The sequence below is a fragment of the Meles meles genome, chromosome 1, assembly GCF_922984935.1.
Source record: "Meles meles chromosome 1, mMelMel3.1 paternal haplotype, whole genome shotgun sequence".
NCBI lineage: Eukaryota > Metazoa > Chordata > Mammalia > Carnivora > Mustelidae > Meles > Meles meles.
This window is the reverse complement of record NC_060066.1, coordinates 185951125-185964348: the sequence shown is the minus strand read 5'-3', so window position 1 is coordinate 185964348 and position 13224 is coordinate 185951125. Positions and strand designations below refer to the sequence as shown.

Below are 13224 nucleotides of genomic sequence, written 5' to 3'. Positions count from 1 at the left end.
ACATGGTTTGTACTTTTCGGATCTTATTTAAGAAATTCTTCCTTATTCTGATATCATACAGATGTATTTCCTGAAAAATATTTCGAGGCCTTTAATCCATCTGGGATTTATTTTTGGATATGGTTTGAAACATTTATTATTTTTCTTTCCTTCTGGAAAAAATTTTCTCAGCACCATTTCTTGAAGAGTTATCCTTTCCCTACTGACTTGTAATGCCCACTGTTAAAAACCACTTTCCCACGGAGCTAGTCTTCATTTCAGCTTCATGACCTTTGCTCATGTTCCTTCTACTGGTGATGCTTTTCCCTCGTTCTTGAGATCGCAGCTCGTGTCATCCCTCTCATATCTGGGTTATGTCTACATGTATGTCAGGTTCAGTGACTTCGTGACTCTAAAGAGTCTAGAAGGGCTGAGGCAGGTAGGACTGAGGCCAGTAGCCTCCTGACTGTTGCCAGGGCGGCTGTTGGGAAGGCCGCCGAAAAGAGGAGTACCCTGAGACCCAGTGACGGAATCCGGCCCGCGCCCGCGTCGCCAAGGAGTGCGTCACCACGTGCGGTCGGCCGGGGGCGGGGCCGGGGCTAAATCACGTGGCTTGGTTGCCTACGCGCTGCTGGGCCGTGGGAAGATGGCGGACGGAAAGGGAGACGCCGCCGTCGCCGCCGGGGCCGGGGCTGAGGCTCCGGCGGGAACGGGAGCCGGAGACGGAACCGAGACTGAGTCCATGGCTCGGGGTCATCGCCCTGCATCTCCGGCGCCTGGAGCCCCGGGACTGCGACCGTGTCTGTGGCAGCTGGAGACAGAGCTGAGGGAGCAGGAGGTGTCGGAGGTCTCATCTTTGAACTACTGCCGGAGCTTCTGCCAGGTGAGGGGCTGGCTGACTGGCTGGGTGAGGGTGGCGGGGTGGGGAGGCCAGGGGAAGAGGTCCCCGATCCGTTGCCGCAGCCGGGGCCGGACTGAAAGGCGCCACCTTCGCGTCTCGCCGCGCCCCCGGGCCGGGAAGGCCCAGCTCGGGAAGCTCGACCGCTGGCCCCCCTTCACCACTGCCCGACTTTGGCCACCGCCAGGGCGGGTTGTGCTGGGCCAGACTGAGAGCCCGGAGGGCGCCGGCGGCTCCTTGGAAGGGCCGTGCCCTGTCGCCGTTGCCTGTCCCCCTGCCGGGTGGTTGTAGCGCCATTGCCTCCTGAGAGATTGATTGCTCGTTCTGCTGGGAGATGCTTTTTTGAGTGCATATCTCCAACCTGGAAAACCTGGGTTTTCCTGAATAATCCGGAGATATATGTTGAGGCCAGAGACTTATCTTTGAAGTCAACGTCATTTGGGCTCCTAAAAGGTCTGACAGTTGGCTTTGAAAGGCGTCTGGGGCTTTCTCATTAGGGATTGTGGAGCCCATTGGTTGTTTGGTTTTTAATTTTTTCTTATTTTCTTTTATTTTTTTGAAGCGGGGAGGGGGGAGACTGTGGAGCTGTTCTTTTCACCTCTCCTGTATTCCTTTGAGGCTTGTGCTACCAGGAATGAGGCTATTGAGCTTTGTAGTGGCTATTACGATCTTTGAGTAGAAGAGGATTGAGAAAGGTGGGGGGAGTGTGGTCTCTCTTGGTGGTGGTATGACCATTTCTGTGCTATAGTGGGTCCTAATCTGTGGTTATATATTTATTGGTATGTTTAGATTGGTCTGCATGGCCATTTCGGGATTTTTCTCTATAAAGATATGCCATTATTACTTCTGCTGTTTGTTCTACCACGTTTCAGGGCCAACCCTCTGCTCCTCACCTGGTGTATCTTAGAGAATGCAAAATAACAGTAGTATGTCGGTACTTGGACACTTGATGAGTAGTCGAGTTTGCTGAATAAATTGCCGTGTTCCAAAGTTGTAATTTTAGGGGACAATTTGCTCTGGTGGTCCAGTGGAAAATAAAAAGTAGACTTGCGGGGCGCCTGGGTGGCTCAGTGGTTTAAGCCGCTGCCTTCGGCTCAGGTCAAGATCTCAGGGTCCTGGGATCGAGTCCCGCATTGGGCTCTCGACTCGGCAGGGAGCCTGCTTCCTTCTCACTCTCTCTGCCTGCCTCTCTGCCTACTTGTGATCTCTCTCTGTCAAATAAATAAATAAAAATCTTAAAAAAAAATATTAAAAAAAAAAAAGTAGACTTGCTTGATTGCTTTTCTACCTCCTCTATGCCGAGCCAGAGACACCTCATCTCTTCAAATGAAATTTTGTCCTTGCTAATACATTGTATCATTACAAAGTTTTTATGTCTACACCCTACTTCGTTTCCCTTCACTAGGAAGTGTTGAGGTGTAATTGTTCTTTGCTTTTTCTCTATTAATAAATATTCCTACTTACTACACACATTTATTTTAACAAACTTTTACTAAATGCATTGGATGGTGTCAGGCACTTCACCAGGTGCTGAGCAAATGAGTAAGACAGCACTTTACCCTTGATGAGCTTACAGTTAGGAGGAGGTGGTAGAAATAACTATTTCCAAAACCAGTTTTGGTAATGATGGAAAAGGAGGTGTTGTAGAGACAATGTAGAGGGGAAAGCCATCATGGGACATCCTAATGGGAACGACAGTTAACTAGTAAAAATAAATTAAAAGTTTAACTGTGATTTGTAGTTATGAACTTAGAAGTAACTGGGAGAGGCCACTTTAGATAGGGTGGTCTAGGAAGCCCCTATGGCTGAAAGGATAAAAATGCTTCATGGCAATATTGGGGGAAGGGAGGGCAGCGGAGCATTTCAGTGCCAAAAGGTAGAGATGTGAAGGAAAATTGAAGCTTTGGGAGAATGGAGAGCCAATGGACAAGGAGGAAGAGTGAGGATGACGAGAAGATGTAGGTTTGGGGGAAGCCTTCTAAGTTTGTGTTGTCATCATAGATAACAAGAATGGATGTAACTAGTCAAATTGAAGTTTGTCAGAGGATACTATATATATATATATATAATTTCTTTTTTTCTTCATGCCTGGTACTTGTGGCTCTCGTCTATCTCATTTTAACTGAATGTTTAAATGTCTTGAGTCTTGGTGACACCTAGAAATGTCAGGGCACAGAAGACTTTCAGAGGGAAAGTACTTTTGTAATCTGTCTTTTCTATGAGTTTTCCTTTTGCCTAAAATTTTTCCCAAAATATTTTTTTGGACTAATAAATGAAATAAGAAAGATGTTCCTGTGATGACTGATATAATAGGAAGCACATTGGATTGAGAGCTAGTTGGGTCCTAATTGTGACTCTTCCACTTATTAGCTAAAAACCTTGGGTAAACTGTGCCTGTGGAATTTTTGTTTTCTGGCCTTTATCACCTTGTAATGCTTTATACAAACCGTAGACTAGAAAGTTTATAGACAGCTCTTCACAATATTTGCCACAATATTTTTGTCACTTTTTTTCCCCAATAGCCAAGATAAAATCAATTCAGGGTGTCCTTGTTCATAATTTTATGATGGAGGAACAATGTCACCATTCAAATTTGGTTGAATGGCTCCTGGTTTCACATTTGAAAGTTAGAATAAGATTTATTCATCCCCTTACTGTGGTGTGCCTGATATTGCACTATGTGCTGGCGACAGGAACATGCCCTCTAGAAGCACTTAATATGTAAAGTAACCTGACTTGTGTTCTCTGGGATACATAACTGCCACAAAATATTTTCATCAGGTTTTTTTTTTTTTCTTTTTAAAGATTTTATTTATTTATTTGAGAGAGAGAGAGAGCACAAGCAGGTGGAAGGGCGGAGGGAGAAACACACTCCCCTCTGATCAGGGAGCCAGACTTGGGGCTTGATCCCAGAACCCCAGGATCATGACCTGAGCCAAAGGCAGATGCTTAACCAACTGAGCCAACCAGGTGCCCCATCAGGTATTTAGTTTAGAAGTGTTCCAGAGACTTAGGTTGTACCAAGTAGATTTCTCCTGCAACAGGCTGGGACCATATTCTTTCCAGCTCTTGCAGTATGGCTCTATCTTTGGAATTGCACCAAATCAAGAAATAAACCAACATATGAAAGGATAGAGAGCTTGTCTCATTCTGGGCATGTTTTCAATTTTCAGAAGTTTGTGAAGATGATAAAAATGAAACTTCAGAAGTAATAGTTACTAAGAAAACGATACTTAGATCAACTTGTATTCAGTGAACATTTGTATTCAATGACTATGGGATGTGGCTTTTCCCTCCTTTCCCTTAATTCCCTTTCTGAAAACACTGTCTTTCAAACGGTGTGGATGAGATTAACTCCAGAAAAAAGCCTTTCTTTGTTTTGTTGAAAAATTGATAATATCCTCTCAAGTTTTTGCTTTTTTTGGGGGGGGGGCATCATGATTCCTAAAGTTATACAACTGGTAGTTTTCTTTGTAATACGTATTTTGAAGGCTTTTTAAGTAACCTTAACAAACTTGAAATTACTGAGTGAATGATTTTACTATGAGAATACCAAAGTAGTTTTATGAGTAAACCTTGTTTATATGAAAAACTTTTGGGTTGTAGGCTAATAGTGACTTTATAGATTTTTAAATGTTAAAATAAGTAAAGCATATATTTAAGTTTCTCCTAGGTTAGTAATTGAGTTCAGAGGGTCTAAAGCAGATAGACATACAGGCTTCACCATTTAAACTAGAGAGGTACCTTGGTATGTTATTTTCTTTAACCCTTAGTTTTCTCGTTGACAGAATAATAATAGTACTTACTGTTATCCTATTAAATGTATTGTTGTATGGACTAAATAAGATAAACTGTAAACTACAATGTTCCTGAAATTGTCTGAGTTTTCTAGATTTCTTAGCCTTAGAATAAAAAGTCTTCACCGCCTTACTCCCAGTTTACTTATCAGCTCTTAGCCTAGCCAATCCCATCATCATAATCCTATTCTTTTTTTTTTTTTTAAAGATTTTATTTATTTATTTGAGAGAGAGAGCATGAGAGGGGAGAAAGTCAGAGGGAGAAGCAGACTCTCCAAGGAGCAGGGAGCCTGATGTGGGACTCGATCCCAGGACTCTGGAATCATGACCTGAGTTGAAGGCAGCCGCTTAACTAACTGAGCCACCCAGGCGCCCCCATAATCCTATTCTTATTTAGCGGTACTGAACTTGGAGTTCTTGGACCAAAATGCCATCTCAGTTACTCCGGTTATTAAAATTATTAAAATTCCTGTAAATTTCCAAGTGCATTATTTGGGAAAATTAAGTGATCTTAATTTTCATTTGATTCTTCAAGATCCCTCTTAGGCTTTCAGTAAATATTTACCAACTGCTTGATCTCCAAAAGGATAGAATTACTACTTTTACAAGATCTTAGGTCATTAAGCATTCTGTCTTCCCCTCCCACTGTGTTGTTCTGTCCTCTGTCCTTTTCTCTCATTTTCTGTATAGCAAATTTTCCTTGTTTAGGGCCCACGGCACATACCACCTCCTGTGAAGCTTTCTCTGATTTCACTGGATAGATTTCTTTTTAGATGTTTGTGTTTTTTGACACTTTGTACATACCTATGCTTTTAACTCTTGCTTTTCATTCTGTCACTGTCTTAGTTCAGGCTTCATAATGTCCTACTGGAGCAGTCTGTTCATTAATCTCTCTTGCTTTCTGACTGGCTTCATCTACAGTCCATTTTGGTGTTCTTTCTAAATTGTAAATATAATCTCATTAGGCACTTTATTCCCTAAAATTCTTAAATGGTTTCTTACTCCAAAGACAAGATAAAAGTCGGACTTACTAGCCTAGCCTGGCAGACAAAGCCTTTTAGAATCTGGCCACTGCCTCCCTCCCAGCTCCCATCTCCAACCTTTCCAGTTTCCTTTTGGATGGGTGGGAGGGAGTCTACCTTCACTACAGTATCTCTCTCAGTTGGCCTCATTAACCTTAAGGTCCTTCCTTCCTCATCTGCCTATTTATCCTTTAAAACCAGGTTCAGATATTAAGTCTTTCAGAAGTGTTTTCTGATTTCAGCAGACAGAATGAGGTGATTCTTTCACTTACTATACTCCAGTAGCATCTTTTATGTAAGTGTGGTACCTGAATAGTTGTTTCTTTCTTTGTCCCTTGTATTGACTAGTAGACCAACCTGAGTAGGGATCTTGTTTCGTCTTTTTTGTATACTTGGTACCTAGCAATTAATACAGTGCCTGGCACAGAAAACTAATTTGTTGAATGAATTCCATTGTAGAACTTAATGATATACTCAAGAGGTGAGTACTTCAAAAGGAACACTTGATGTAAAATCCGATATGTTAAAAAGCAACTTTATCATAAGAAATTACTGTAAAGGAACAGGAGAGGACACTTTGCGCATTTCTTGGAAACATACCTTATCAACTTAGCCTACATTCTTATAATAATGTACACATTTACATGTGTGGAATGAGGAGTAGTGTTTTTGGAGGGAGAAAATTGGAGGCATTATAGTATTGAGGAAGAGTTAGTAGCCGAATAAGGCAACAGTTTGAAGATGTTGAGATGGAGAAGATCTGTCTTCCTAACTCCTTGAGATTGGTGGCCATGAAAACTTTAAAGTTCTTGAACTCTTTATCTTAAAGGATTTTTAATACTTTATCTTTTCTTTTTGTGCTGCCTTCTCTTGGGAGATGTCTAAATAGAGACTGGATGACAGGTAGTTATAATGGCAGAAGCTAACATTGTACCGCATATGACCAAAACGTAATTGTAAATACGACTTGTGAAGCAGTGGGAACTTTGATGCTATCATTTACTTGGTACCACCCAGTCTCTTTTATAGTAGTGATTTCTGTATCTACCTGTTGATCGTGCTCTTCTGAACAATGTTAATAAAAAGTCTAATAGAAAGCACCACTTATTTCAAGCCTGCAAAGGCATTGGTAAACTAAAGTACGCTTTGTTTTCACTTAGTTCTAGACACCTGTCACCTCTCCCAGAGGCCTTTCTTGACTATCTTATCTAAAACAAAGCTTTTTCTGCTTCTTCCAACACCTTAACACTGATTTCTGTTTCTTTAAATTACTAACTACTATCTGATATCTTATGACAAATGTGTCTATTTGTCGGTCTCTGCATTTGGAATGTAAGCATCATGAAGGTGTTGACTGTTTGTTTACCCAGTGCCTAGAATTGTCCCTGGCACTTAATGGGTATTCAAGATTTGTTAGTCTTTTATCTCCTTCCTTCCTTAAATCCCTGACTAGACTTCTTGAGAGTAACAAGTTTTACACCTGTCTTTATTAAGAAATGGGGACATTTTTGGTTAGCCAGTTTATGTTGCTTCCCCACAGGGATCTGTTCTTACTCTTTGTGTCTTGATTACTGAAGAGTAGAAATTAATTTTATTTATGCTTCTTAAGAATTTCCATGGTTGGGGCGCCTGGGTGGCTCAGTGGGTTAAGAGTCTGCCTTTGGCTTGGGTCATGGTCTCAGGGTCCTGGGGTCCAGCATCAGGCTCACTGCTCAGCAGGGAGTCTGTTTCCCCCTCTCCCTCTGCCTGCCTCTCTGCCTACTTATGATCTCTCTCTCTCTGTCAAATAAATAAATAAGATCTTAAGAAAAAAAAGAATTTCCCATGATTGTCTATATTCCACAAATATTTAAAGACTTTTTTAAAACAGGGTTTGCTTAGCCAGATTGAAACATTTATTTTGGATATGATTGACATCAAACTGGAAAACTTGAACATAGATAAGGGATTGAGCAAGATGGTATATAAAAAAATAGATTCCTCAAACTTGGATTGCTCACTAAAGCCAACATATAAAATATAAACCATTACATGAAAAATTAGAGGGGCTATTTATTTACTTACTTATCAGTCAGTCATCTTTTTTTGTGCCAAGCACTCAGGTAGATGGTGTTATTTTCATTTTGCAGATAGAAAACTGAGGCTCAGGGAAGTTAAGTAACTTTCTCAGGGTCACACAGTTAGTAAGCTGTGGCAGAGTCTTCAGACTCCCAAGACCATGCTCTCTTTCCTGTATCAGCATTTCTTTTTTTCTTTTTTTTTTTTTTTTTAAAGATTTTATTTATTTATTCGACAGCGCGCGCGAGAGAGAGATCACAAGCAGGCAGAGAGGCAGGCAGAGAGAGAGAGAGAGAGGGAAGCAGGCTCCCTGCCGAGCAGAGAGCCCGATGCGGGACTCGATCCCAGGACCCTGAGATCATGACCCGAGCCGAAGGCAGCGGCTTAACCCACTGAGCCACCCAGGCGCCCCTGTATCAGCATTTCTTAAACTGTGTTTTGTTCCATGAGTTCTATGTATTAGTAAGTACTTCTTGAACTAAGGATTCTGTGTTCATATAAGTTGGGATACATATTTTTTAATGTGTCTTATATATGTTAAGATGCATTATAAGTCTCCTAGAGAGCATTAAGTGTTGTGCAGCATTTGCCAGACTTAGCAGGTCCAGAACATTTAACATTTTGCTATGTTCTAAACCTGATATCACCCCCAAATTCCATGTTTTTCTTTCACTATAGCAAAGTAAATCACTGGGGAAGAGTGGATTGCTGTATGTGTACATACCACTGAATTTTGATTCCCGAGTTTCAGCTTAAAACATGATAATGAGCTTTTTTATGAAAAAAGTTTCCCTTTAAAGTTTTTGCAGGTTTTGAATTATACTGTCCCATATGAAAAATATTTCAGTGTATTGTAATTTTTTTTGAAATTGAGATTGAATTCTATTTCAGACATATCTTGAGTTCAAGGTTATTCATTTAGTTTTACCTGAATTTCTGCAGTATAGCTAGCTGGGGAACTATGAATTGTCTCTTTCTTCTCGGTTTTGTGCTGTGTCTGAATTCTTTAATATTTTTTTTAATGCCTTGCTTGTCCTTTTTGGGGTGATCTATTAGGCTTTTGTGCTGACACTTGATTACATAGTATTTTTACTCCCGAGGAAATAGCCTGAATGTGTCACATTAGCCAGTACAGTAATGCTTTATTAATATGGACATATGTAGGAATTATTACCAGATGTGATAGGATGAATGACCTAGTTTGGAAACTGCATTTTTATTATATATGGTTATATAAAATAGGCATATTTTTAATTGTGCTTTCATTTTCTTAAATTTGCTTTTTAAATATGTATGCTTAAAATACATAAGATATATCTTAAAGTAATAAAACTAAATATGGGGGCCACTAGGTGACTCAGTTGGTTAAGTGTCTCACTTTGGCTCAGGTCATGATCTCGGGGTCCTGGGATTGAGCCCCATATCAGGCTCCCTGCTCAGCCTGGAGTCTCCTTCTCCCTCTCCCTCTGCTCCTCCCTACCCCGCCTCGCTTGGACGTGCACACATTCTCTCTCATCCTTTCTCAAATAAATAAATTCTAAAATCTTTAAAAAGAACTAAATATCTACATTTTAAAATTTTTGTGACTCTTACACGTGCTCATTCTAAAAGCTTAAGACAAGATGTATAAATGCAGAAAATGAAACCACCATGTAATCTCATTATTAATAGCTTGGTCTATTAGTCTGATTTTTGGAAAAATATATATACAGTATGTGTGTATATGTAAGTATTAAAAAAGAAATTTTGAGTATAGTTGACACACAGTGTTACATTAGTTTCAGGTGTACAATGTAGTGATTCAGCTTCTCTATATGTTATGCTATGCTCACAAGTGTAGTTACTATCTGTCAACCATACAACGTTTTTACAGTGTCATTGAGTATATTCCCTATGCTGTACCTTTTATTCCCATGACTTACCCATTCTGTAGCCAAAAGCCTGTATCTCCCACTCTCCCCACCTTTTTTTCCCCATTGACCTACCCCCCCCTTCCCCTGGCAACCTTCTGTTCTCTGTATTTATAGGTCTGATTCTCCTTTTTTTTTTGTTTATTCATTTGTTTTGTTTTTTTAGAATCCACATGAGAGTGAAATCCTTTGTTATTTCTCTTTCTCAGTCTGCCCTGCTTCACTTAGCACAGTACCCTCTAGGTCCAACCATGTTGTTGCAGATAGCAAGATCTTATCCCTTTTTTATGGCTGTGTAATATTCTATTATATGTATGTATATGCATTTGTCTGTTGATGGGCACTTAACATTGCTGCCATATCTTGGTTATTGTAAATAATGCTATAGTAAGCACAGGGATGTATTTATCTTTTTGAGTTAGTGTTTTTGTTCTCCTTGGGTAAATTCCCAGAAGTGGAATTATTGGGTCATACGTACTTCTGGGGATTTTTGTTTTTGGGGGGTACTTCTATTTTTACTGCCCCCCCATTTTTACTTTTTGAGGAGCCTCCATACTGTTTTCCTCATCCTTACCAACACTTGTCATTTCTTGTCTTTCTGATTCTAGCCATTCTGATAGATGTAAGGTGATACCTCCTTGTGGCTTTGATTTACATTTCCATGATAATTAGAGCTGTTGAGCAATTTTTCATGTGTCTGTTGATTAGATACCTACATGCTTTTTTTGGGAGAAATTTGGTTCAGGTCCCCTGCCCATTTTTTAATTGGATTGTTTGGTTTTTTTTTGGTGTTCGGTTGTTTAAGTTCTTTATATATTTGGGATATTAACCCCTTAGCAGATACATAATTTGCAAGTATCTTCTCCCATTCAATAGGTTGTCTTTTTGTTTTGTTGATTGTTTCCTTTGTGGTGCAAAAGGATATATTCCCAGGAGTTGATTTTTGCTTTGTTTTCCTTGCCTTGGGATATATATCAGAAAAATGTTGGTATGGCTGGTGTTAGGGAAATTGATACCTATATTCTTTTCTGGGTTTTTATGGTTTCAGGCCTCACATTTAGGCCCTTAATCCATTTTGAGTTTATTTTAGTATATGGTGTTAGAAAGTGGTCCATTTTCATTCCTTTACATGTACCTGTCCAGTTTTCCCAGCACCATTTATTGAAGAGACTGTCTTTCCCCTATTGTATATTCTGGCTCCCTTCATATATTAATTGACCACACAAGCATGACTTTATTTCTGTGCTCTTTTTTCTGTTCTGTTGATCTGTATGTCTGTATTTGTGCTAGTATAATACTTTTTGATCATTATAGCTTTGTAGTATACCTTGAAACCTGGAATTATGATATCTGCAGCTTTGTTTTTCTTTCTCAAGATTGCTTAAAGATTGGAATTTTTAATTGTCCAGGCAATTCATGAATAGAATCTAATTGCAAAAAACTGGAACAGTGTAAAAGAAGAGCGAGGATGACAGTTGTCACATAGCCTTATACTTCAGTACTGTGTTTTTCTAGATTAATAGTTTTCTTTTGGTAACAGTTTGGGAATGTATACTTACAGAATTATTTTGTGTATACACACACACACACACACACACACTTTTAGAAAAATAGTGTTGAGGTTATATATTAAACCCTAATACATCTTTCTCGTGGAATATACACATTTACTATTTAAAAAAAGAAAACATAGTATTCCATTGAAAAACACCCTTGATTTTAAATTCTGCAGGTAGCAAAGCCTTCTGTGCCCTTTTTAAAATTAGTGAATTAAATATATTTTAAAAAAATTATTTATTTGTTTATTTGACAGACAGAGATCACAGTAGGCAGAGAGGCAGGCTGAGAGAGAGAAGAGGAAGCAGGCTCCCTGCGGAGCAGAGAGCCGATGCGGGTCTCGATCCCAAGACCCTGGAATCATGATCTGAGCTGAAGGCAGAGGCTTAACCAACTGAGCCACCCAGGCACCCCTAATTAAATATTTTTATTTTAGAGAGATTGAGAGAGAGAGAGAGAGAACACAAGTGGAGGGAGGGGGAGAGGGAGAAGCAGGTGCCCTGCTTAGCACCTGCTAAGGGCTCTATCCCAGACCCCGGGATCATGACCTGATCTGAAGGGAGCTGCATAACTGACTGAGCCACCCAAGTACCCCTCAACACTCTTTTAACTAAAAAAAAAATTTTAAGCAGTGCTTTTATATCAAAAATACATAGTGCTACAGGAAGGCTTAAGGAAAAAGTAAAAGCCCTCTTTTGCCTTTAGTCCTTCTAGTCACTCCCAGAAGAGTTAAATCTCTTGTGTATTCTTAAAAACTCCAATCTGCAATTTAGATTTTAATTTAGTGTATTGAAAACAATTTTCTATATCAACACATGTTGAGCATGTACCATAATTAAATCATTGTTGTTGGTTTTTTTTTTAAGATTTTATTTATTTACTTGACAGACAGAGATCATAAGTAGGCAGAGAGGCAGGAAGAGAGAGAGGAGGATGCAGGCTCCCTGTTGAGCAAAGAGCCCGATGCGGGGCTTGATCCCAGGTCCCTGGGATCATGACCGGAGCCAAAGGCAGCGGCTTTAACCCACTGAGCCACCCAGGTGCCCCAAATCATTGTTCTTCTTTATTATCATAAGTAAGGTTGCAGTGAACATCCTTAAACATTAAGCAGTGGTTTTAATACCTGTAGTATAAACTTTTTTTTTTTTTAAGATTTTTTTTTTTTAAGGTTTGACAGAGATCACAAGTAGTCAGAGAGGCAGGCAGAGAGAGGGGAGAAGCAGAGAGCCTGAGGCAGGGCTTGATCCCAGGACCCTGAGATCATGACCTGAGCCAAAGGCAGAGGCTTTAACCCGTTGAGCCACACAGGCGCCCTCTTATAGCATAAATTCTTGGAATTGAAATTACTGTGTTAAAGAGAATGTTTATTTTAAATTTTATTGAATACTAGCCTACAAAAAGCAGAATATGTACTTTTGTCAGTAGTGTTTGGGAGTCCCTGTTTGACAAGATCCTGGTGTTATTAAACTTTTTAATATTGGCCAGTCTGATAGTGGCAAGTAATTGCTCTCATACCATTTTACTAATTTTCATCTTAACAGCATTTGCATGCTTTTTCATGTGTATTAGATACTTGAAATTTGTCTTTACTTTTTTTTTACATACCTGTATTTTAAAATGTTATTAGTTGAAAAAAAAATGTTATTATTTGAAAGTCATTAAAATCTGCTTGTCTAAGGATGCCTGGGTGGCTCAGTCAGTTAAGCCGCTGCCTTTGGCTCAGGTCATGATCCCGCAGTTCTGGGATCAAGTTCCGCATGGGGCTCCTTGCTCGGCGGCGAGCCTGCTTCTCCCTCTGCCTACTCTGCCTGCTGCTCCCCTGCTTGTCTTCTCTCTCTCTCTCTGACAAATAAAATCTTGAAAAATAAATAAAAATGGGCCAAAGACATTAAAAATTTTTTTGATTGTCTAGTCTTGGAGAGTGATGATGTAATCTTAAGATTCCATGCTGCTTTGAAAAGGTTCTAAAGAAGCATAGTTAGTTGCAGCCTAACCTGAAGCCA

General features: G+C 39.9%; 1 protein-coding gene across 1 annotated transcript in view; it reads left to right on the top strand.

The window, feature by feature from the left end:
* Positions 1-623: 623 nt before the first annotated feature.
* RLF (RLF zinc finger) overlaps positions 624-13224 on the top strand; it is a 97325-nt gene continuing 84724 nt past the window's right edge. Inside the window, exon 1 of the mRNA XM_046023362.1 lies at positions 624-862. Within this exon, the coding sequence (XP_045879318.1) occupies positions 626-862 (237 nt within the window). The 5' untranslated portion in view covers positions 624-625. The remainder of the gene's footprint in view (positions 863-13224) is intronic.